At 39.7% G+C, this 25,381-nt stretch overlaps 1 protein-coding gene and 1 long non-coding RNA gene across 4 annotated transcripts; both read left to right on the plus strand.

Moving 5' to 3' along the window:
* The first annotated feature begins 3,078 nt into the window (after positions 1-3,078).
* On the plus strand, positions 3,079-10,675 carry LOC139206503 (uncharacterized). The gene is made up of 3 exons (XR_011584829.1): positions 3,079-3,197; positions 7,845-7,917; positions 10,519-10,675. It is a non-coding gene; the product is annotated as an uncharacterized lncRNA (long non-coding RNA).
* Positions 10,676-14,070: 3,395 nt separating this feature from the next.
* Positions 14,071-24,527, plus strand: LOC139203372 (RNA-binding protein, mRNA-processing factor 2a). 3 transcript variants are annotated; one of them, XM_070833065.1, is made up of 8 exons: positions 14,071-14,598; positions 17,361-17,438; positions 18,915-18,953; positions 19,193-19,255; positions 20,295-20,445; positions 21,433-21,596; positions 23,499-23,571; positions 24,281-24,527. In XM_070833065.1, exons 1-7 carry the CDS (start codon positions 14,254-14,256, stop codon positions 23,562-23,564), a joined length of 906 nt encoding a protein of 301 aa, XP_070689166.1. In that variant the 5' UTR covers positions 14,071-14,253; the 3' UTR covers positions 23,565-23,571; positions 24,281-24,527. The 3 variants fall into 3 exon arrangements, with proteins under 3 accessions (XP_070689166.1, XP_070689173.1, XP_070689183.1); XM_070833072.1 differs by having other exon boundaries at positions 21,433-21,581; XM_070833082.1 differs by lacking the exon at positions 23,499-23,571 and having other exon boundaries at positions 21,433-21,581.
* The last annotated feature ends 854 nt before the right edge of the window (positions 24,528-25,381 follow it).

A 25,381-nucleotide genomic window follows, 5' to 3' on the forward strand; every position in this document is an offset into this window, starting at 1 on the left:
GGTAATAAATCAAGTAAGAAATAGGGTCAATTTCTTATAGACTTCCATTCATTCTGACATCTTTTTGCAACCAACAGAGTCGCCCCCTTCTGGTCATCAGAAAGAATGCAGGTTTAAGGCACTTCCTAACTGGCTTCACTTTTCAGAGCTGGAAGCTACGTCTACTTTTTTTCATATAGTCCGTGTGACTAATGCCGCTTTCCATTCAAAGTTCCAGTCCCAGTTTAAAGTTCCCATTTCTGACCTCCAAGTTTTTTTTTTTCGTTTTTTTTGGCACCTTTAACATTTACTTTTGTGCAGGGAAGATAACTTTCAGAGATTGATACACTGATGACAAATTTTGACATCCGTGTATGTGCAATGCAGGTTTTGACTTATTGATGCACTATGACAAGCATATGAGACAGCATATGTTAGCATTAGCAGCCTTGAAAAAGAAACAACATTTTCTCATGATGATTTTTCCATCATCAGGCAAATAGCAAAATATTACCAGAAAGCACAAGCATATTACTGAAGAAGGCAGTGGGATGTGGTCAAAAAGCTGATAAAAAGCTAGAGTGAGTCTTGACTTTGGAATCACAGATAACAAATACAGGTTATTGTAGTGTCCCTCTGTAAGAAGGCTACAAGACTTTGGCTGGTTGCACAAGCACTATATTCACGGCAGTATGCCGGCTACAGTAGGCTGTAGCCAGTGGCAAAATAACAAAACCTGTCTGCTTTTTTTATGTGTTTGGGTCCCTAATATCCCGCTTATCTCCTGCTAAATCATCTCTCTCAACTCCCCAAGCTGACGGGAACAGTACAACATGTTTCATACTTTATCTGGAGGCTTTGAAAGAGGGATTTCTCCACCAGTGGCATAAAGTAACCATGAAGATGTGATGTTTTTGTCAAAATATTTTGTATTAATTGTTTTTCAAACAAGTCCTCATGCAGCCGGACTGCAGGGAAATCCCACTGGAATCCAGCGCTGCTCAGCTGAGTCTCCTAACCAAGTTTAATATTTGATGAAATTAGTTCTGCTCACTGCACTCCTGCACTCTTACTTCTGCTCAGTGCCTCCCAGCCCTAAATTGCAACCTGAATTTTCTCCTATTAGTTAATGGTTGTTGTGTTTCACTTGTAATGAGTGACAATTTAAAGCTACTTGCCAAGAAACCTATAGAAAATATTGATTTTAAACAGCAGCCTCATTGTCATGTTAACTGTTAGTCGTTCTTGCGAAACATATTCAATGTACAACTTAACAACACAGGAGGCAGCCTCATCCTGTGAAAACATATATTTTCTGAAACATAAAAGTGTGTTTATGTTGACATTATGCACACACAGAAGAGGAGAGAAAGTCTGGAGAAAAGAGCCCGAACATGTTAAAGGGATAGTTCAATTATATTCCTCAGGTTTTCAGACTGAAAGAAAACAACAAACAGAGACACTTCACAAAATGATTCTAAACCAAAAAACAGCACTAAAAACGTTTTAATAAAATGAAATAAAGTTTTAACCGTCCACAACAAAATACATATTTAACATATATTTAGTGAACTACTGATGCTTTATCGTCCTCTCAGCTGTCTTTGTGTGATTGTTCCATTAAACAAACCAAATAGTTTCAGTAAATCTGTATCCGCTGCCTCTGATAGAAACTTAAAGTGTTTCGCAAATGCAGATGTGCCTGAAATATGTTGCACTTAATAGAAATGATAAATAAACGTTTAAATCACGTTGAGAAGGACAAAAAAATGAATACAGAGGGAAAACAGTACTGAACTGTGCTGTATGTGTATGTAGAAATATCTACACTGAAGACACCGGATGTTTTATACCATGTCACTCTGGGCTGGATTAATCCTCTGTGGGGCCCCTATAGAGCCCCCTTAAACCCCCACTGCCCCCCCGGCCCCCGATCCATCCCCCTCTCTCTCATCTCATTATCAATTACAAATTTGCTGCTACTGCGAGGCAACTTCATTTAACCATACATTTATCTCTTAAATATACTACAACAATAAGAGTATTTCAGCAACTTAGCACTGCACTTCCACCTGGGTTCATAGATTGAGGAATGTTTCTCACTTAAACTGATCTTCATGTGTAAAATTGATGGATTTTGTCTTTAATTCTCACCTCAAATTTAGGCAATAACAATAATACAAAATTACTATAATCTAATTGCCTCATGGTGAGCTTGGAGACTTCGGGCCTCTGAGAAGGTCTGGGGCCTCGGGGGAGTTGGTCACAGCTAACAGGTTTACAACACGTGAGTGTAGTTTGATTGTGGTGTCGTCCTTCTCTGTCTTTTCACTTTAATGAACCCATTTTTGGAGTGTTATTAGTTTGAAACTAGAATCCATACAGTCACACTTGTCACCTACATTACATTTATATACTAATTTGTCTTTTCAAACAGTTCTTGAGGTGAAACATAGTCTCTACTTGGATTATATTCAGGTGCTGTACTTGTGCGCCACATACAACGCACTAGGAGGAGTTTGGAGCGGATGATGGGTGTTTAACATGCACATCTTTCTCTCCACAGACTGGGGTTCACGTCCTGAATTTCGTACATGGCTAGGTTTGAGCAACAAAAACCCTCAGGTAAGGTTATGGAAGGATTGTGTTTTTGGTTAGCTTCCAACACTTGTTATTAAATTGCCTTTAAAAAATGTGCAATAACTTGTGCAATAAATGATTGTCATTACACGTCATTATGTCTCTATACAAAAAAAGAACAATCTGAATTCCTAAAATAGCCTTTAATAGGATTTAGCTTTCACTATGATAAGCAGCAGAAATATGAGGAAGAGCGAAGATGTTTTACTTATGACTCTACCGAACTATATCCAGGTACCCAAAGTCTTCATCTGTTTCTCACTAGATTGTAATAAATTAGAAATGTCACCCTCCAAACTCGGGGCTCAGGATGAGCAAGTGGAGTAAAAGCCTGCTGTTTATTTGGAACAGATTGATTTAGTGTCTCTGAGTGGGGCTGAACTACGTCCTGCTGCTATTAACAGCCTTGTTATTGTCCATTAGATGAGAGCCATGCCTTGGATCTGCCGAGCAGAGAGGGAACGACGTGCATTTAACATGTGTTTGCGTTGGAGTCCAGTGATTGATGCTCCGCAAGATTTACATACCAACACTTACACAAAGGTCTTTCTGCATTGAAGACCACACCTCAGGACATGGTAAGTGAAAGAGAAAGAGAGAGATTAAGAAAATCAAGTGTGCAAAAAAGTCATGTTTAAAGAGATGAGATGTCGCAGGGATGAAGAATCCAAATTTCATCAACTGTGATTTTTAATATGCTGCTGTTCTGCAGCTATAATATTCATATAATGCTCATTTAGATGGCCATGGCCTTGTTTTTATAATTGTTTAAGAGGGAGAACATTAATGTCTGTACCAAACTTCAGGGCAATCCATCCTGTAGTCTCAAGATATTTTACCCTGAAACACAAATGTCAACCTAATTATGTCACTAAAGGAAAAGTCAGGTAGGATTCATCATCTGGACCATGAACAAAAAATATCGAACAAATAAAACAAATAAAATTTCTCAGGGGTTACTGAGATGTTTCGGTCTGACCCAAAGCGGTGGACTTGACTGACCACCAAGAAGAAAATCTGCCATTGATTTCTTCTCTGTTTTTTCCAATAACATTTGAAATAAGCGTTGATGCCTACAAGATTTCAACTCCTCAGACATGTTGAGCCACTGTAGCGAGCCGTGCTCTGTTCCTCCTGTTTCTCACTTTTTTTTTTCATTGGATGTAAGCCATCCCGTCACAAATCCACAACGATAGGCTGAAGCGTTTATATCGTCTACGCTCTTGCCCCATCCCTCACACCACAAAAATAGCACGCTGCAGCTCTCAGCTGGCACTGGTGGTAGACAGAAGCATGTTGGGCTGTCGTCGCAGTGCTGAAAGCCTCTTATGGTCTGCGTCTCTATATAAGAAAAAAAAAATCATATGAATGGTGTATATGAGGTAAAAAGTGGTTTTATAAATCTAGGATTATTTGCATTTTCGTACAACAGATGAAAATGTAAGGGGTTGCTGTGATATGTGAGCTTGATTCACTACTTTGTTGATCTGTTTTTAATTTCCACTGAAAGTTGCAGGTAATTTAACTCAGTTGTGTTGTGAGGTTTGTTTGTTTGTTTGCTTTTAAACACTGTGAGGTGTCTACAAAAATATGCAAAACATGTGGTGTCTCTGAATTAGTCCAAAAGAAAAAAAAAGCAGATGAAGAGCCGAAAGGAAAAGTATGCTGAGAGAAGATGAACTAGTCGAGTCCAGTGGCTTCAGTCTACAGCGTGACGCACATCATCTTCAACGAAACATAATAAACACACATCTGCCTCAAAGTAATGACCTCAAACACAACGTTTGTGTTGCTAAAAACTAACACAAATACACACACTGCTAATCTAATGAGTGGAAGTGACTGCACTTTTTTATCAAAAATCCAAATAGTGTAAAAATTCTGTTTTTTTTTAATCATGATGATGATGATGATGATGATGCAGAATTGTACTTGTGAAAACGGAACTTTTCTCTGTGTCCCATTAAGCCTGAAACCATTACACAGTTGTTCTGAAGTCTTCTGTGTTTATGAGTGGGTAGTCTGAGTAGTTTACATTCCAGAGACGCTGCCCACAAAACAGAACTGTGTCTCACAGCTGAGCAAAAAGTGTCCAAACATCATGTAAATTTGCTGGAGAAGACCATCTGCAGTGTTTGGGTTGCCACAGAAAGTGCCCGCAGGCGCAGGGCGTCACTGTGATTGTTATCAAAAGGCCTTCCTGTCTTTGAAATCTCTGCACTGTTTAAATATCTACAGGCCAGTACACACACTCCTCATCATAGTTTTGGATATTGCAGCTACATGCCAACACAATAACATCAAGCACTCGCCAGATTTTCCTCTTTACGTTCTTTCTTTTTCATTTAGTCTCTGGGGAGATTTTAGCTTTATCAAGTGCATCTACTTTATTTACAGATCAGGAATCGTGGATGGAGGAAGCATCAAAGTGGCTCAGTCAAACATGTGTTTCTTCTGTCTGCAGGTACAGCACTGAAGTAACCTTTCATATTCACTTATCTCCACCTAGGGCCTTCAGTTTTGGCTCCATTTGTTTATCTGTTTGTTATTCAGCAGAATATCTCAGATAATGTGTTTACACATTTCAGTAAGAGTTTAGCAATGACCCAAGAAATCAGTGGTTTTAGTTTTTAGTGCACATCTGGATGCACGTGCAGATCCGAGACATTTAATGAGATTACATTACAGCATAACATTGTGAGACATTAAAAAAAACATTTTTGCTATTTTCTCTTTCCACGCACTTGGATGAGATAAGACACACTCCAAATCACTCCACAATTGTTTACAATCATGTATCTTGAAACATTTTCTGAATTTTTTAATTTCTCCTTTGGGGAAATATGCTTCTGCTCGTTTTCTGAGAGTGAGATGAGAAGATCAGCAGTCATTAGGCTAGCTTTGAATAAAGAATGTTAAAAATATGTGCAAAGTTAAAAATATACCTACCAACACCTCTAAAGCATGTAAATCAACATGTTGTATATCAATTGTTTAATGTGTTTGTGCTGATACACTGTACATCAGCAGGTCTGCACAGTTTATTGTAGACTGTCATTGACAGAAATGTATATAAAATTCTCATTAGACTATGAGTGAGCTAATAAAGACAGATATCTATCACCATGTGAAATAATAAAGTAGTGTAGAGTCAAATAATAATATATTTGATTTATTTTTTACATGCTCGATTTTGACATTTTGATAAATACTGATGATAATATCATCAGTAGTCTCGCACCCCTGCAGATACTCTGTGGTCATGTTGTCCTATGGAGCAGAAGCTTCTTTTTGCCAGAGCGTCTTTAACCTTTTAAATAATTTGAAGTTGTAAAGATCTGAAGACCGACCACCCTCCCCCCGGTTAATTATCCTCTTTTCCATTCTCTTTTGCATCATTATCCTGTTTTCCCTCTCTTCCTGCTTTCTGCCTTTTCCCACCCACTTGGTGTCCCCTTGAGAAGCTGGTAGCAGACGTTCAGATCCCACCAGCCTCCGCTAGCTGGGAATCTGCTGCCCTTTGGTTTAAACAGCATAACCCTCGGCGTCATATATTCCATACACAAACAGGAAGTGAGGACCTTATTGCTGAGGGAGGATGTTGTGAAAGTGTTTATTTTTCACCAAGTTCACTTTGCCTTTCATACCACACCACCTCTAAAATATGAACAAATCAGCTGGTTTGTTGCATTCGTTCAATTCTTAGCCTCTAAAATGTATTTAAATTATTACTTTTTTTTATTTCATATGACTATGCTTTAGGAAAGGAATGTCTGTTTTTGGTTTTTCCCATGTTGAGGAAAATCTCAATGGAGTTTCTTTTTTATCTGCTGGTTTCTCTTCATGAGAAAAGGCTATTTAAATGGTCCCAGTGGGTCATTTCTTCAGCATTTCCTCTTGTTAGGAATGCACAGAGTGGGAGTGTTTCAGTGGAAAAGGAAACACTTAGATTTAAGTCTGTTTCACCAAGTTATAAGATCAAGAACTCTCAACAAATCTCTGTCCTGTCTTTTCACCAAGATCAAAAAAAAAAGCGTGTAAGAAAGACAGAGAGAGACCAACAGGCTGCAAGAAAAAAAAAAAAAAAAGATTTGTTTTTATTTCTGAGCTGCAAACAATATGTGACACAATCTCACAGTAGTCCCCCCCCGATCTGGCAAATGTTTCGGAACATTTTTTAGCTCATAGTTTTGTTTTCTGCTTTGTATGAAACAATAAACACAGTCACTGCTGGCACAGGCTTTGTTGTCATTGTAGAAAACATAAACTGTCCTGAGATCCAGGAGAGGTGGAGGCAATGAACTGAGGTTACTGTATTCGACACATGTTAGGAAGGCGACTGACGGATTAGAGTTATATTTTGAGCCTTCTGGTGTAGCTGAGACCCTTTTTTTTTCTTCACGGGTGATTAATGTTGATGTAAAACACAATCCAGCCTACGTGCATTCGATGGTTTACATCATCAGTGTTGCTGAGAAACCTCATCCAAAGGCCCCTGAAGTAAGGCTGTGAATTTCTCATCGTCACTTCTCATAGTGAGGCACTCTGAGGTGTGATAGACAGACAGTCAGTGGTGTACATCTGGACCAGGAGGTGTTCCAGATGCTGTGCAGAGGTTATGGCTCCTAATTCACCCCATTCAGGATTGGGTCATTATGGTCTCTTTCATATCTAAATGAAACCAATCAACAGACCAATCTGCAGATCCACAAACTGTGTTTTGTGTTTATGATGATTTTGTGAAGTTTATATTCATCCATTACCATATTGCACTGTAACAGACCTTTTTCAGAGTGGACATTTTAACGTGTCATTAATAACATTAACAACGTGTCCCAGTAGGCAAAAGCTAAATGGAAGCAGCTGTCATTATAGAGCTAAAACAATGAGTCTATTAATCTATTAAGCGTGTTAGTTGATCTGCAACTATTTTGATGATCGATTTATCTATAAAGTTTCTATAAAGATTTTTTATTGTCTGCTTTGATATGTAACTGATTAAATTGTGAGGGGCATCTTTCACCATTGTCAGGCATTTTATTGACATGACAATAAACAGCAGATTAATCTATGATTAAAATAATCGTTACTGGAAGTGCTGAAGATTCTGACTTTTATTTTTTATTTCTGTTTATCGTGCAAGGTTGGGGAAAGTGCATTCATATGTACACTAGTGTCCCCATTTATGTTCTCAACATATAAACATCATGTTCTGATTTGACTAGGATGGTGAAATCGGGACACACCGGCAGGAAGATGACCAGAAACCTGGATAATGTTCCAGTCATGTGCACACGGGTATGAATAACAAGTTTTCTCATCTCGCATGCAAACATCACATCCTGACTAAGACTAAAACCAGCATAAGGTTCAAAACCTGGATACCAATGCACATGTAAACACACTCTACGTCATGTTGGACTGGTACAGTGGCTTGATGTCACAGTGAAGTGGTATTCTCCTCAGAAATGGAAATGCTTTGAAAGTTCCAAGTTCACGAGTTGTGATGTGTTGTTGACATCTTCAGATATGGCAAAAGCAATGGACATTAATTATTTGGTTGGTGGTTAAGTTGATATATTTGAATTAGTAATTGTATGTCTAAGGAAAATGGTGATATTTCCAACGACCTCACACTTCCTGCACATTTCCAACGTTGCGTAATGTGTTGCTAACTAGCTAAATTGGGCCTCTTTGGGTCTCGAAGGCCTCTAGACGCCGACAGTAACAGCTTTTAACAATATGTAATGATGGCATACATACAGCCCAGCAGCACTGCCTCACAACAGTGTTCTCACAACATAACCAATAGAACAACAAGCATATCATGCACATGGCTTCCTACATCCTAACCATTGGAAGGCAGTGTGCGTCCTACTGAAACCACTAATTAAACAAGATATGTAAGGGATAATATTGGAATCTATTATCAGGAGGAGGCCATTAATTGCTGGGCATAATCCTGCTTATGCCATGGTCACTTGCCAAAGAAAAAACATAAAGACCATTAATTGATATTTTTGTGCATTTTGCAATCAAAATATAATTTTTTTTAACCCCATATTTTGGTCTTCTTCTGGTCCCAAGTGGCTATTGGTGTTGGCTAAGGTTAATTTAGCTAGTGATAATACACATGATTGATAAAACAGTAGCCTGAAATGGAGAAAAAAAAAAAAACCCTGTTTCATTCGCAGAAAGCAGTAATTCAGCTGCTTATGAAACAACTTGTTTACTTCCCCCATTTTGTTAACAATCATCTATTATAAATATGCCTTCTGTGAGAATTCCCTTTTAATAACTTCATGTACAACAAAGAGCTGATGGAAAATGGCAGCTGTGAAACTGCTTTGGAGTGCAGCTGTGACATAAAATGAAAGCAAAGCATTAAATTGTTATTTATGTCGTCTGCTGGAACAACTGTCTCCACCCTGCGATTCCACTAAACTCTGTCACTTTAGTGGAAATTCACTTATTTCTGTGAGCGTCTGTGACACAAATGGCATCAGCTTAACATTTAAATATACTTTACGACAATCAAACAAACCAAAACAGGATAATGTCTGATTCTTGTATCAGCGGTGCAGTGTACGAGGGTTGATTGATTTCCAGCAGACGTGGAAGCTTCTCCGTCCTCCTTCTGTCCTTGTTGGCTCTCACAGCAGGTGTGACAATGTCTGACAAGTGTTAGAAAAAAAAAAGGAACAGATTAAATGTGGCAACCAAATGGATAGTGGGTGCTAACACTCGCTAATAGAGTATTACCGATATTATTGGTTTAAACTTTAAATAAAATCCCTCAGTTGAACAAAGCCAGTTTTATACTCATCATGCTGTTTGGGCTGAGAAGCATGGCTACATACATGTCCTGGATTAGCTTTAATATATTCGTGAAGAAGGCCATTTATTGGACAAAGTCTTTTCCATGAAACGTCATCAATGCATCCCGCGCCTCCCTCGCTCTGTGTGTGGGTGAAAAAGCTTCAAAGTTTACTAGGACCTCCAAATGGATGTTTGGCTGGACCACAGAGGACACGTAGAACACAAGCTAAGTGCTTTAGCAGCGGGTGACGCTAACACAGTAGGACAGGCTCAGTGTGGCGTGAAGCAGAAGAGTGCTGTGCGAGGTGACTTATGGGACAATGGGGCCGCTTTTCGCAAATAAAACATGAGGCTTATCCAGAGCCTCTGAGCTGTACAGTCTCGGTTTCTGTCAGGTGTTTGTGGGTAGAAAGAGAGGGGGAAAAAATCTGATTTAATGCTCCATAACTGTTTGGATTATCTGCTGAATACAATGACGGATAATTCAATTAAATATATTGTTTTTAGTTAATGTGCCGAGTCCTATTAACTCCTTAACATCCACTTTTCCACTTTTATTCCCTCTAAAGCAGCTTCAGTCTTGTTAAAGCTGAAGCTTCTGATTGAAACTCAATGATTCTTTATTTTGGGTGAATTATTCAGATCCAAGACTCTTTGTTTTAATGGCTGCACCATTTGATCAGATGGAAGTCTTGTGCATCATTTTACACACATTTCACCCAAAATGTAATCTAACTTCAGGAACCTAGAAAACAAAGTTATGCAGTTTAAACAGTGTTCAGCAGAGTCATCATGGAGACAGCAATTAGGGTCACCAACTGGTCACAGGATGAATCTAAAGGGTCATGAAATAACCCCCTTGGAAGGAAAGAAGAAAAAACAACATTGTTCTGCTCAAAATGGTTTATTCTTTAAACTTTCCCCTCATCTTTGGTGTCTGCTTTATTTCATTTTGGAATATCAAGTAGTTTCTCCTCTTCATGCTTCTAAAAGTATTAAAATCAAGTAAAACTCGTGTCAGATCGTGGACATTCCCAACCTGTGACAAGGCTCACAAATGATATTTTGTTTGTATTAAAGGCTCTCAAGCCAAAGGAGCCCCTGACAGACTACTGTCCAACTCATGCACGACAGCTTCCTGGAGTGACACCATTTAGTCGTAACGATCCACCGTGCATCTACAGTATCTCCAAACTGGCAACAGCAACGTTTGACACATGTGGGATTCGTTGTGACGTAAACGCAAAAGACAGCAGGTCCATAAATAAATACTATTCTCCAGTTTCTTCAATTAATGAAAAGCAGCAGCGTTCTGCAGCGATCCATTTAGTCTAAAAGATAACCATCTCTTGATGATTTCAACTATACTGTGTCGGCCTCCATGCCAACACTTAGAGGGAAGAGGTCTGTGAATTTAGATCCAAACAACATCAAGCAGTCCTTTAAATCCAGCCGAGGAGATGTATAAATAAGACATAGTTCGCGCACAAGGCTATCTTTGGCAACGAAGATGGCAGTGACATCTATGGGCATAAAATGTTCAGAGCTTCAGTGACTCATTTTTGCTTTTTAACCCTTTATATGCCAGTGGTGCATGAACCACTGACCAGGACCACTGAACTGATCAACCACTGATTAATTTGAAGGATTTTTTTAAGAGTTGCATTCAGGAGCTGTGAGAAGCTGTAGAGAGAGAGAGAGGACATGACATGACACACGTGGCATCAAAGAACATTTTTCAGTCTGCCACGTTTAGAGAATTCGCTTTAAATTTAAACGGTTTTAATGGCAGATTTAATAAATGGTCTCATTCGTCAGAAATAAGAGGTGATAGAAAAATGTGTGTCTTACATAAATATTTAGTTTTAGCATGTTCTCAAACAATGGGAATAATCTGCCTTTGTTTTGAGCAAATCCTCGCCTCATCATATCAAGACAGACATGTAGGAAAATGGTTGAAATCAGCATCCCAATATTAATAACAATATTAACTAAAATCTCTATATATCAAAACATGGCAAATGTTTGCAATCATTAAAAAAAAAATCAATTCAAGCTATCAGCTGCTTTGCATTACAAGACATCAAAGTCTTATATTTATCTTTACATGCATCACTGCATCTTCCTTAAGTAAATTTTAAGAAGAGTGGAAGTCCTGAATCCGTGGACGAGGTGGATAAAGATGGAGGCCTCTTGTGCATTAAAACCTCATGGTACAGACCGTACGAACTGTATGTGTTGAATAAATTAATGAACACTCAGCAGCACAGTCAATATTTCATAGGCAGCCAGTGTAACTAAAATGACAAACAGAGCGTAATATATGTCGCTCCTTAACGTTCTCTAAACTAAAGCATAATGCAGCTGCTGACTGGAGGCAGATTTCTCCGTATCTACTGTATTCTGGTAAATAAACATGTAAATGTAGATCTGCACCTTCTGTTTTTAAATGTATCGTTCCCAAGGGGAAATGTGTCTCACAGACAGTAAAAACCACAGACTTGGACATAAAATCTCATCGTCAGCGTGTCAAACAGCATCATCATCGTCACCCACCTGACCATTATTTCAGCATATGGAACAGATTATAATAGTTAATTGAACTCTGTCAAAAGCACAAGGAGCAGTTTAAACACCAGCAGACTGGCTCCTGAGAGAGGCCTTCAACATACAAACAAATCAGTGACAAAAAGCTCATTTTTAATCAAAATCTGTTAATAATTTCCCACATTTTGCTTCATTAAAGGGTTTGGAATTATGCATAATTCTGAAAATGGAAAAATAAAACAGGACAATTTACTATTTCCCATGATTTCACATAGGGCAGGAAATAAAGATTATGTTTATTTTCAATTAATCTACCAATTATTCCCTCCATGAATCAATTCATTGGTTGGTCTATAAAAATTGTCTTGCAGTAATACTGTTTTGTTTTGTCTGACCAATAGTCCGACCTATTAGAAATATCTGGGACCCTGAAAAGTTGTCCAGGAGGAATGTTTACAATGTATTGAATTAAGCATTATCTAAATTTATAGCTGCCCTTTGTCTGAAATCCGGCGCGGTACCTGAAAAAAAGAGAGACTGGAACCAGAGATCAGATGTTTGACGATGTATTTGTTGAAAAATGACATAGGTGAGCAGTTGCAGATTCATTTTCTGTTCTTTTTCTGTTCCCTTTCAGCTTTCATTTTGCTCCACGTGAAGAATCTTGACAGCTCCTTATACATCTAATCAATGCTTTACACATCTTTCTACGAGATCTGAAATTACTGCTCCATTGAAATACATATATATATAAATAATCACTTGGGTTCAGTATGTCCTGAAACAGATTGAAAACACAGTAGAGCGTCACTATTTTTAGATCAGATCACTGAAGAAGCACAGTGAGAATACGTCCGTCGCCCCCCTCCTCGCCCTGCAGGCCTGATTGTGTTCCTATACAAAGTCAGGAAACTGTCTGGCCTTTGAGAGCAGCCTTGTTGTGAGGAAACGCACTGCATGCTGGGCTCACGTCCAGGGCCGAGCCTCAAAACACAACACGGGCCGTTTCTCCACCCACGCCACTCTTACATCAGCCTGGTCCAGACGATTAAAACACACACAGATTTACTATTAGCATTATTATTGAATGTATTGATGGCAAAAATACAGATTTTATATTTCTGTAAACAAGGTTTACCAGGTCAGCTTGTTTATTTATCAATTCATTAATTAAATGCACATCAAATTAAATATTTCTGTCAATAATCAAGGTGAAACTCCTCTAAAACCAATTCAAATACCTGTATAATATATTGAGCTACTAAACATGTGAGCAACATTAACATTATTAACATTTCTTTATTTTTTCATTTTACTCTGATATTTCAGTTGTAGTGTGAATTAGTTAGACATAAATATATTCTAACATTAAATTATTACCCCTCATCGTATCATTAACAGTATTTGTTTTTAAATCCTTGCTGCTGTATGGAGGCACTTTGGCAGAAAGCACATTCACCTGCAATGAAAATGTGTTGAAATGCCTCAAATAGCTGTTTAAATACATTTCTGCTTATTAAGCAGATGGTGAGAAATGTTTTACCAGACAGGCAAAACAAAATAAAACATTAAATAAAAGAAATAAAATCAAGTTAAACGAGTTATGCTTCAATATGAAGCATTAAAGTGTCACAGATTCTGCATAAGATCCAATATTATGGGAGTAAAGCGTGAGTATTTTTATTTTTAATGTTTCTAACCTTTTACAAAAATAAAGGAAATTTAGCAAGAAAATAGCACCATAAAATAATAATAATAATAATAATATTTTTTATTCTAAGCTAATATAAATCGGAGGGGTTAGGGGTGGGTTACCATTGGCTCACCGGCTCCCATAGAAACGGTGATGCAGCGGCGCTTCCTGCAACAGCTGAGGCGGATCTGCAGCTTGATTACGGCTCACAGCGGACTCCAACATAATTGATGACCTAATTGAAAAGCGGGAGGAGGAAGAGGAGGAGGGAGAGAAAGAGAGAGAAAGAGAGAGAGAGAGAGAGAGAGAGAGAGAGAGAGAGAGGAGGGGGGGCCTCACTCAGGGACGAGAGAGAGAGAGAGAGAGAGAGAGAGAGATGAGAAAAGTTTACTTGTTCTTCCTCCGCACAATCCCACAGCTGAGGGCATTGATGTGAGCGCGGAGGCTTTCCTGTTTTTTACGCGCACTTCTTTCCCCCATCTTTCACCCTCACACACGGAGCACAAATCCACCTTCTCACCTTTAGTTTAGCGCGTATCTGTGTTTCTTTTCTTTCCTTTTCTTCCCTTTTATGAATGATTCTCTCTCGCAATCCTTCTCCTCCTTCTTCTTCTTCTTCTTCTTCTTCTCCTCCTCCTCCTCCTACCACCACCACAACTACAAAGATATCCTCGGATACTTCGCCGTCCTCGTCCGCACGACCTCACCTCGGCACATCTTCTCTCCTCAAGTTCAAACGCCACCAGGACTTTCACGGCAGCTTCAGGCGCACTTGGGGGAAATATCACTCGACGAAGAAGAATCTGATCCTCTGTGCAGCAGCAGCAGCCGCAGCAGCCGCAGCAGCCGCTGAGGCCACCGCCAACATGAGTCTCAAAGCTGACGCAGAGCCCAACAACAACGTTTCCATCGAAGAGGAGGTGAGTTTGGCCAAACTTTGACTTCCCCTGTCGTTCACGTCCACTGACAGCTCGATAAAACCGCGCTTCTCTTCTGCAAATTCAGGCTTTTGTGACTTTTTTTCTTTTCTTTTTTTTTCTTTGCAAGTTGTGCGTTTGGCTTTTTTTTTTTTTTTTTTTTCTTTCCGCTCTCAAATCCTGAAGCACTTGATAAGGAAACAAGGAAGACGCAATTGTAAAGAGGCGAAACTAAAAGTTGGCACGTTAGACACATGGAAGTTTAGGAATATGGTGCAAAATGTTATTTCAACACGCATCTTTTTCTCTTTAAAAGCTCGAAGTGATGTCTGTTTTTTTTTTGTTTGTTTTTTTTCTTACAGGTTAAAAAGCGCATCACCAGGTGTGCAAATAACTAGAAAAATGAACCAATTAAGCTGTTAAAGGTGTTTGTTTCTTGCTTGGTATATTTTATTGAACATCCAGTTGTCGTATTTACCTCATTTGTTTTTTACTTATTAGGGCAATGTGGGGCTTTTGTATCGGCTTCAAATGTGAGTTGAAAAACAAATTAAAAAAATTAAATTTAGGTGAAAAAACCCGGTTTAAATCTTGTAAAATCTTCGGGCCGTCTGAATGGGGGAAAAGAGCAAAGCAGTCCCATGAATTTAAATATCTAGCTCTAATCCCATATTTCAAAATACCCACCGGTTGTTTTTTTTTTTATTATTATTTATTTATTTATTGTCTTTTTCAGCATCCAGTTTGCTGCTGCAACATTGTCTGCGCTTGTTTGCACTCAGGTGCCAAACTAAATAAGATGCGTCATACAAACGCTGCAGGTTTCTCATTTTCTTCACTCCTGATTTGTTGAAGAGGCTCTAATTCATCCTCCAACTGAGACCTAAAAGAAATGTCTCAGCAGCTCCATGACATCCTTATTTGTGATTTGTAGATCTAAAATATTTGTATTAAAAAAAAAAAAAAAACCCTCAATAGTAATAAAACAATGAGTAAATCAACTTGATATATCGAATTATCTCTACAATGATCAGTGTTGACTTTTTCCAGCTGCCACTCTTCAGCGCTGTGTGGCCGGCTATATTTCCTCTTTAATGACTCCTTATGGAGAGACACTGAGGGGAGCCTTGGCCCTTTTGTTGGTCCTCCTTTGTTCCCATTATCTTACAACAAAGCCTCACGGGGCCACTTGACTTTTCTTAGCCTAGTTTGCTTTTGCGTTTTTTTTTCCCTCCATGTAATTAAGAGCAAAGATCAAGAAAATGAACCAGAAAATCCCCATTTTAGAGGCCTGTTAAATGAAGAGACAGTATTTTGTCAGTGATGAACACTTCTGTTTATATTTAGGTGAATTTCTAGAACCGCGCACATGCATGGACTTCATCTTCAGGTTTCTAGCAGTCAACAGATTCAAACATGTCCATTGAGTTTGCATCCAGCTGGGCCAGTCTTCAATTTCTGTATGTGCCGACTTGTAAAGGGCCGAGAATTGCTGCTGTGCGGCACCTGAAAAATGCCGGAGGGCCAGCAGGGTTGGGGCCGTGGGTCAGAGGAAGGAAATGGTGTCACGCTGTGCACTGTTGTCCAGTGTTGTTCGTCTGGCAGCCCCATTGTACTGAGGGCCTCCCCACCGGCTGGGAACTAATGGGCCTCGCACTGCACGCTTTATTTCCTCAGCCACACTGGCCTGTGCACCACTTCAGCGCTGTCTTGTCAGGGCAAGTCCAGGGGTCCTTGAGAGGGGATCCAGGGGGTCCCCAGCAGGATGAAGACCAGCATGTGTTCAATGTTTAGCTCATAACATGTTAGAGGGATGACAGGATGTATAAAATCTACCGTTGTTAATCATTCACAGGAAAATGTTCAGATCTGTTAATGAGATGGATATTAAATCCTAAAGGTCATTTTAAAATCAGTTTTATCAACTGGTCACCTATTTGGTTCTTAAAAGGCTTAAAGCAGTGGTTCCCAACCTGAGGGTCAGGACCCAGCCAAAGGGTCGCTTCATAAGTCTCTGAAGGGTCACGAAATGCTTAAACGAATGGTAAAGCGGGAGGGGGGATTCTATCAAGCAAAATTAGGTTTAGTTTTCCAGACTTTATTCTAATCTTTGCTTTACAAATTCGTGGATCATTTTACTTCCTTTCAGGCCTTTTTGAATGTATTCAAATAAAACAATCTTTGAGGGAATAACAACTCTTTGGTTGAACCTGTAAACATTGTGATGGGTCACAACTTGACATGGATTTTGTTTTTAAGGGGTTACGAGCCAAAAAGATCAAGGACCAGTGGCTTACGGGGTCAAATCTCCAGCAGCACTTGTCGTTTCATATCCAGAACAGCTTCATTGTGCCACCATTGTATTTCAGAGTCAAGAAAAAGTTTGGGACCGATGGGAGTCAAGACTTCTGTAGGTCGGTTCATGTGTCAAGTCGTAAGGTGCTGTTTTGTCAGTGTGGGCAGTTCTATTTCAAACTTTCAGAAATAAAACATGTTTCCTATTTATTGCTTTTCTCATTTTCCAGGACTTGATATTATGAATGTGTGCTGCACATACAGTTTTATGGAAAGTTCCACTAAATCTATATGTGTGTTGGTTATTTAGGAGGAATGAAAGGGGTCAGGACCATGGCCAAAGCAATTTTGTTTTGTGCAGCTCAGTTCTTCTCCCACATACTGCTCTTTCTAGACACAGACAAGACACCAAATGAAGATACTGAATGTTTTTTTGTTTTTTTTAATGCAGTTTTGCTTTTTGTTTGCAGGTACGAACACTGTTTGTCAGTGGCCTACCAGTTGATATCAAACCACGAGAACTTTACCTTCTCTTCAGACCTTTTAAGGTAGGTTACAATGTGACGCACTTCAAAAGAGAGAGGCAGTGTATGCTGGACAGATAGTAAATCCCTCTGAGGCAAATTTTCAGATTTGTGGAACCCCATATAAATTAGACTTTGATTTCTCAGTCCTTTATATATTAAAAAACAAAAAAAAGAGAGAAAGTAAAGGTAGCCACTGTGTGCTGGAAGAGAGTCATGGAAAGTGTATCTAAAAGGATTATCTGCACACAGAGGAAGACCTTTTTTTAGAGTTCAAACATTTTATTAAAGTACTGAACTGCAACTGTAATCCAGTGTGCAGGAAATCCTTTTTAAAGCACTTCCCTATGATGCAGCAGTATTCCTGCCTGTAGCGTCTGATGCTTCAGCTCACACAGTGGACAGTTTATCAGCGCTCCTCTTTTGTACGAAGTTCAAACAATCCCCCCGTTAATGGGAAGTCCAGATATTTGCATATATGGAAATGAGGCCACATCATTGTTTGTCCATGGGTCTGTTTTTTTGACTGGACTCCAGTTCCATAAACGCCCCTCCCACCCGTGTCCTAACTAACCAAATTGGAAGTGGTATCCCTCGCACATGGATGATCTTGTGGTATGTGTAAATGAGTAGCCCTTGCGATTGGCCAACCAACCCTTTCCGTGACCCAGCTCGCCCACCGTGTAGGGAAATTTCTATTTCCCCTCAAAACATTTGGACATTGTGAAACCACTGAAATGTCATATTTTCTTATGTCAACTGTAACAGTGTTTCACATAGGCAAACACAGCATGGTGTGCAAACAGGGTTACATCTGATTAAATGAAGGGTTGCGTTCAGATTTGATCCAAATTATTTTTCTTTTTACAAGATGTTTTCAAGAGAAACTTTTTTTTTGTCTTTCTTTTAAATATAGACTGTATTGTACCTCTTGTTTTTCTACTCTGAATTACTGAAGCCAAATCTGGTTTGGATTGTTACAAAGGATTTATCAGCCAGTGAAAGTTGTTTAATTTTCCATGGCTGTAAATCAGGATCAGGAGAGATCCCATCTATCAGTAGTCTGGTCAGGCAAAATTCCCCTTAGTTTCCCAAGAATTTGCTTATTCTTCAACCGACCCTGGTGCTGTATTTGACTTTGTTTAAAACCAGTGGCTTTATTTGGATCCATGCTTCACCTGTGTTTAAACTACCCCTTACATATCTCATAACACCTACCTGCCCCTTTAAACTAAACAATGGTTGTTTGTTTTTTTTTATCTGTAGTCAAAATCAATGGAAGCTGCATTTGTTGGAAATGTGCATGTTTTGCCTGTTTTTTTTACTATGACAAATGTGCAAAGTACACCGCTGTCACAGAAGATTTCTCGATGGCCTGCAGTCGAGCTCAAACTGAGGGTGCACACAAGCCGGTTTCTCTTGATATAGCGAGAAGTGTTCATGCCTGACTTCCTGCATGTGACTCCAGGATGGATAATTGGCTATCTTTCTTCCCCGCAGGGTTATGAAGGGTCACTGATTAAGTTAACATCAAAACAGGTGAGGTGCCTTCCATCAGTGAAAGGAGCTGCTTTAATGCTATTCTAAAATACCAAACAAATGGCCAGGCAATGTCCTCTTTCCTTGCTGATTTGATTGACACAGGATTTTCTTCCTCTGCATGAATATACTATACTCTATATAATCAATGTGATATTTGACAAATGTTGGTTCTTGCGTATTTAGAAGGTTCTCATTGGTTAGTTGTCACAGTATCTGTCTTCCCTTTTGCCTTCCAGCCTGTCGGGTTTGTAACCTTTGACAGTCGGTCTGGAGCCGAAGCTGCAAAAAATGCACTAAATGTAAGCATTGCCTTGTTTTATATTAACTTCCTCTCTTCGAGTCTGTTGCCGTTTGATTCCCCCTTTAAAGAAAATCTCCTTTTTTAAATTTGTTGCTTTGTATTTCTTAGATTTGTTCTAACATTTGCTTAAACCTAAAGAGAAAAAGAATGATTGGGAGTTTAAAAATTCTCCAACCCATTTTGTCTTTTATAATTCAATGGCAGGGCCATTTTTGGAAAGAGGCCAGAATCCCGTAGCCTTACGGTAGTTTACTTTGACCTTGATACACATTCCTTCTTAGTCTGGTATAGCTTTCCTTATTTTGCATATCACTGCTTTACTGTAATACTTGTTCTATAGCCACATGTGTAGTGTTATCTGGACACATCTTCAGTAGTGTAACCTCTTATTTTGTCACCTAGTAGCCCACATTGGCAGTATCTAACACTTCTCTCTCTCATAGCCTAGCCTTCCTTATGAGCATCACCTCTTAGACACACCAGCAGTCACACACACAGACACACATATACACCAAAATACTACTCACCTGCATGTGGGCACAACGCTTAGGGCACAAGAACACAAGCAGGGTTAAACCACCTAAAAGGAATTACACTCAGTCTCGCCGTCGGCCCTTTTCCTCGTCTCCCTCTCCTCCTGGCTCGTGCGACGGGGCGAACTCCTCCTCCAGTCGCCTGCGCTCTTGATTTTGTCATGAGGAAAAAGAGATGCAAGCATGTTCAAATATTTCAGGAGTGTATCCTTCAGTCTGTCCTTTTTTAAAATATTTTTTGAAGTATACCTTTTTTAGAAATATTAGTTCAGTTAAAGCAGTTAGGGGAAGGGTTTTTTTCCTTTCTTTTTTTTTTTTACATCCCACATGAGGACCGAACAGTGTTTATCTCAAGGGAAGCTTGAAGGATACATCCTGAGTATTGAAACACGGCTTTAGGAAAGGAGGCCATGTGTGAGACTGCTGAGCTACGGCCCCTCAAACTCAGCCCACCTCCCTTACGATACTATGTCCCCCTCCTCCCCTCCTCCGTCTCTCCCCCAGGGTATCCGTTTTGACCCCGAAAGTCCCCAGACCCTGCGCTTAGAGTTTGCTAAAGCCAACACGAAGATGGCAAAGAGTAAGCTGATGGCCACACCGAACCCCACAAATATCCACCCTGCTCTAGGAGCACACTTCATTGCACGGGACCCATGTAAGTTGTACGGCTGCACCACTCTAGGCTCTTTCATCCACTCTCACCTTGCCAATGCCAGTACTCGACTGCCCTTGTTAGGCTTTTTGAAAAATTTCTAAGGATGTTGTGGCATTAAAGACAAATGGGCAGGGGTTAAAAACAGTATCTAACAAATTAAAGACTAACTCACCTCCACGTGCATGTGTCATCTCGACTCTTAAGACGGCCGCTTTGCTTCTGTCCAGCTGGGAAATTCCACTCTCACGGTTTAGTCAGCAGTTGTGTCTCCGCTCTTTGCCTAAAGCTGGATTCATTAGTTTTGAACAGGTGATGGTTGACGACAGTGAGCTGCATTCAGACCAGATTTCGCCTGGCGAAATGTGTCCATGTGGCGTGGTGAAAAGCAGGAGGGGATAGGAAAGAGCATGGGTTGTAAACAAACTGAGGGAGCTAGCAGGCTAAAAACAGCAGTTCATACATTATAAATTATACAGCGTTTTATTAAAAATGTTATATTCATTAACCTCTGTCTCCGTCCTTGCACTTACTGCTGCCAGACAGCATCCTTTTTTATTTATTTATTTCGCTCTAAATGCTTGTTTTACACCATGCAGTCGTAAAACAAGCATGTAATGAGTACATCTTGACTGAGAGGTCGGCGCCAACCACCATGCTTTCTAATGTTCAACCAGATTGAAGGGAAAGAGAAGCAAATGTGTTAAAGGAAATCTGGTCTGATTGCACCTTTTTTAGGGTCATAAAAGTTATTTATATTCCTTTAGCACAAGCTATTACTCCGAAAAGACTCATCACTGTTCAGCAGTAAACCTAAAGGCCACATTAAGACTACACAACGTAGTAACAAAAGCTTTTCGCAGCATTTCTCGTTATACATTTTCTTCTTTATTTCAAAAATTATAGCCACTGGTTGCTTACATGATGCACGGCTGTATGTTCAAGGGTAGGTCAGTCAGCTTTGTTTCCTCCTGCCCTGTACTTCCCCAGATGATCTGACAGGGGCAGCACTGATCCCAGCATCTCCAGATGCCTGGACTCCTTACCCCCTGTACACCACGGAGCTGACCCCAGGCCTCCCTCACGCAGCCTTCACTTACCCTGCGGCCGCTGCCGCTGCTGCAGCCCTCCACGCCCAGGTGAGGGACCAACCGGTGTGTTTCTCTTCTCTTCTATTTTTTTCCCTCTAATATCCTGTAGTCCACATTCAGCTCTGACAATACAGGGAATCTTTATGGAGACATGAAAAACGAATTCCTGTTTGCTACTGATTGTTATGCATGGGTACAATTTAAATGCATGATTTCTGTAGCAATGTGCAGCTGTTTTTCACTTTGCTCAGCTACGAAGAAGTGTAATCCTAAAACTTGAATCAAATTGCATAATTAATTAAGCGCTGCTGCTGTTTCAAACTTGCTACCATGGTGCACGCTGGTGTTAAAAGAGATTCAGATTCTTAAAACAATCCCAGTGGTCCTCTGAGGTATTACAATAACATCACAAAGACATTTTGTCGAAGCCAAGCACAGTATCAAGTCTTCAAGTCGCTGCTGGCTGTACAACCTGTGCCCAGTCTTAATACTACAAAACAAGGAGCTGAGTGGAAGTTAAAACCATGAGTTATATTGTTATAAAATTATTTGTCATTTTGAAATGGAAAATGTCTCGACTCCTGGTCTGCCATCAGTGGAAGTGATATGTGCGTTCTTTGATGTAGTGTAACCTTATAAAAACCATGCACTTATCTTAAATCCCCCTCTGAGAGTGTCATCTGGCTGTTTTTGGCTCAAAGCTTCTTCTTTTTTTTTTTTATGGATGAATCGCAGACATGAAGGTATAAATGTTTCCATCAGTCTGCTGGAGGATAAAAGATGCAGTTGCTGATTAAATTTAGCCCATGCTATGACCAAAACACAAACTAAACTAGTAAAGTAGAAACCACAAATTTGAGCCTCACGATGGAGGTTGGAGCCTCGAATTTGAAGTTTGATTTGCATTTAGACTGCTGCTGCACTTCAAGTGATAATTACTATAATTCAGTTTTCTCTATATTACTGTATTACTATAATTAACATTAACTTACTGCCAGTGTTTTGGTTTGAAATCAATTCAAAACATTTATTTCCAACTTGTGTCCCATCAAGTCTACTGAAAATGTAAGTGAATAAGATGGAGAAATGGGTGTTTGCATTGTAAGCTAATGGCAATCTGAATGTTGCAGCTAACTTTGCAGCTAAGTGGGTAGGGCTTTTGGTAACAATAGCAATGGAAAATATTTCTCTTGTTGGGTCATTTAAAGTTCATTGTGATCTAACTTCCTCCTGCAATGTTAGAGCACAGGGGAGTGCTACACTGCAAAGTAGGCAGCTATTACATAGGCCATTTTGTTGGGCACAAGAGGCAGAGGAATGTAAGGTATTTGCTTGGAGAAATTGTCAGACCTGATGGCCTTCGCTGGAGGTGCCAACTTGCTGTCCACGTTCCTGTTGGAACATAAGCTGACTGTGTAGCCACACAATGGGGGGGAAAGGCCTTTTTAATTGCAATCTGATGAAAGATCCCTAAAATGCCAGAGTTCTCTTCCCAGTGACTCCCTGCCTTGTTCGTTTGACTGTGTGACACAGCAGTGTAACTTCCAGAGTCTCCAAATATCTCTAAACAACTGTCGATAGCCTCCAGAGTATATTAAGCTGCTGCGCTCTGCTGTCCTGTTTTATTCGGTGTGTAGAAATGCGAGGCCTCATTCTGTCACAGGTATGGAGAGGTACAGGCACACCAGCTCTCACCCCATGGAAATGTTTAACACATGGAGAGGTTAAACCCTCCACATTTCCATGCCTGTTAATTACTCGAAGACTATTGTCCTCAATGAGCAGCTACGTGACCCACATTCCCATGGCTTCAGTGACCAGGACTTAAAGGGACAGTCCCTCTAATCCTGCTTGTCAGAAGTTTAACATTTCACAGCATTTTAACTGGTTAAGTCTGCAGAACTGAGTGAAGTACTGAAGCCTGGTTTTGGTCTGGTGTATATGACTATGTTTGTGTTTCTTTAGATGCGCTGGTACCCTACCCCCTCTGAGACTTCCCAGCCTGGATGGAAGTCCCGGCAGTTTTGTTAGATATTTAGTGAGTAACCTTTGGTCCAACAGTGTTTGGTTTTTCTATTTTATTTTTGTTAGATTTGCCAACCCTCACCCAACATTTTTAATTGTTAACCTGAAACCTACATAATGACACTCACACAATGTTTGGCTGAAGTGTGTTAATGAAGAAGTGCAGAATGTGTTAAGATAAATGAAAATGCCTAAAAGCTGACTTACTGTTAAAAGGATAAGGTAATATTCCACTTGTATTCTTTTTATTGTCAAATCCCACAACATCAAAACCAACAGTGAGTTGGTCCTCAACCTGTCTGGCACTTGGACCAAAGCCCATTTGTTCCTGTTAAAGACATAAAGGGGGGAAAAAAGGGAAACACAGAATATGACTACACTTATCCTCTACAGGCTGGTGATAATCCATATTTTTCTAATGCATCTTATTCCTCTGAACACTTTGTTTTAAACATTGTACAACACTGTTGCACTGGTTGACATGTTCTTTCATTACGATGACGTTGGGCATGGTCCTGTTGCTATGAAATGCCTACTAGCACACCAAATGTGCATCAGCTGTAAATAGTGCCCAACAAACGCACTATTTATCTCTGTCTGTGTGAAACACTACAATGCTCAGCTTTTTTTTTTTAGTAAAGTGTGGGTGGTTTTTTTTGAGATGTTTGAAATGAAGCCTTATTGATGTTTGTACTAACTGTTGCTTCCCCTGTTTTCTTCAGGCCTCTGGAAACCACACCTTTGTCCAGCTGAAGTGAGGTTTGCCAAGCTCTTCATTAATTTAATCAGGTTTATTTAATGGACAAATGTGCATTACTATAAACAAACAGTATTTATATCTCCTCCCGATTGTCTGTGGGGGGAGTCTGAGTTGAAACCATCTTGCTGTCGACAATCTGAGCTTATCCTAGGCAACTATTGCGGTACCATCTTAGCACTTCAAAAAAACCTCATGCAAAGCCTAATCAAACTCATGGATCATAATTGCTGAGGAAAATTGACAAACTGAAGTTACCGTTGTTAAGCTAGTCCTTCCATGGGTTACCGCTGCTCCTGGGAGGTTTAGAAGCGTTAAGAGTCTTTGCATGTTAGTCTTTTTGGCATGAATTTAGAACGCAGAGTTCTGTGTATCCTAATTTTCTTAGTGTTTGTGTTGCCTCTTTACCTTGGCCTAGACAGCGAAATGTTTTGTTTTCCTGTAGAACCTTGGTCTTACCTCTGTGAAAGCTAGGCTGTTGTGTAAATGGCTTATCTCGCATGGACCTTGTGAATGCATCCCTACGTTCTATGACAACCCCAGTCCTTATGATCATATCAATGTCTGTCATTATTTGAGCAAAGGAAAGTACAAATATTTTTGTACTTATTGCGTAATGTATATTTATGCATTTTTGTGCAACTAAATAATGAACCTGTATAAGTTGGATGTTTAGTCGTCTCTTGTGTTTTTGGTGTTACTTTTTGATCCTATAATCCTGTTGACGTAGTTTTAAAGAAGAAAAAAGTGCAATTTGTTTAAAGGGGAAGTGGGTATCTGTCAAAATGGAAATATTCTGAACGTGGCTTGTGCCATTCTGCTAAAATAAGATTGCTGTAAAACGATCTTTCAGAATGTGAAACTGGACTACAAACGTAAAGGGTTGCTTTTTTGGGGGGGGCCATTTTGAAATGGGAAGCAGGATTAGAGTGATGGAGGAATTTAGTTTGTGGTTTAGAAACATGTTTGTCTTTGTATCTGCTGTGCATAAGATGTAAAAAATATTCCCATCTTATGAATAAAAAGTGAATGCATTTCTGTTTGGGCATCTGTCATTAATCGCTGC

The sequence above is a fragment of the Pempheris klunzingeri genome, chromosome 1, assembly GCF_042242105.1.
Source record: "Pempheris klunzingeri isolate RE-2024b chromosome 1, fPemKlu1.hap1, whole genome shotgun sequence".
Lineage (NCBI taxonomy): Eukaryota > Metazoa > Chordata > Actinopteri > Acropomatiformes > Pempheridae > Pempheris > Pempheris klunzingeri.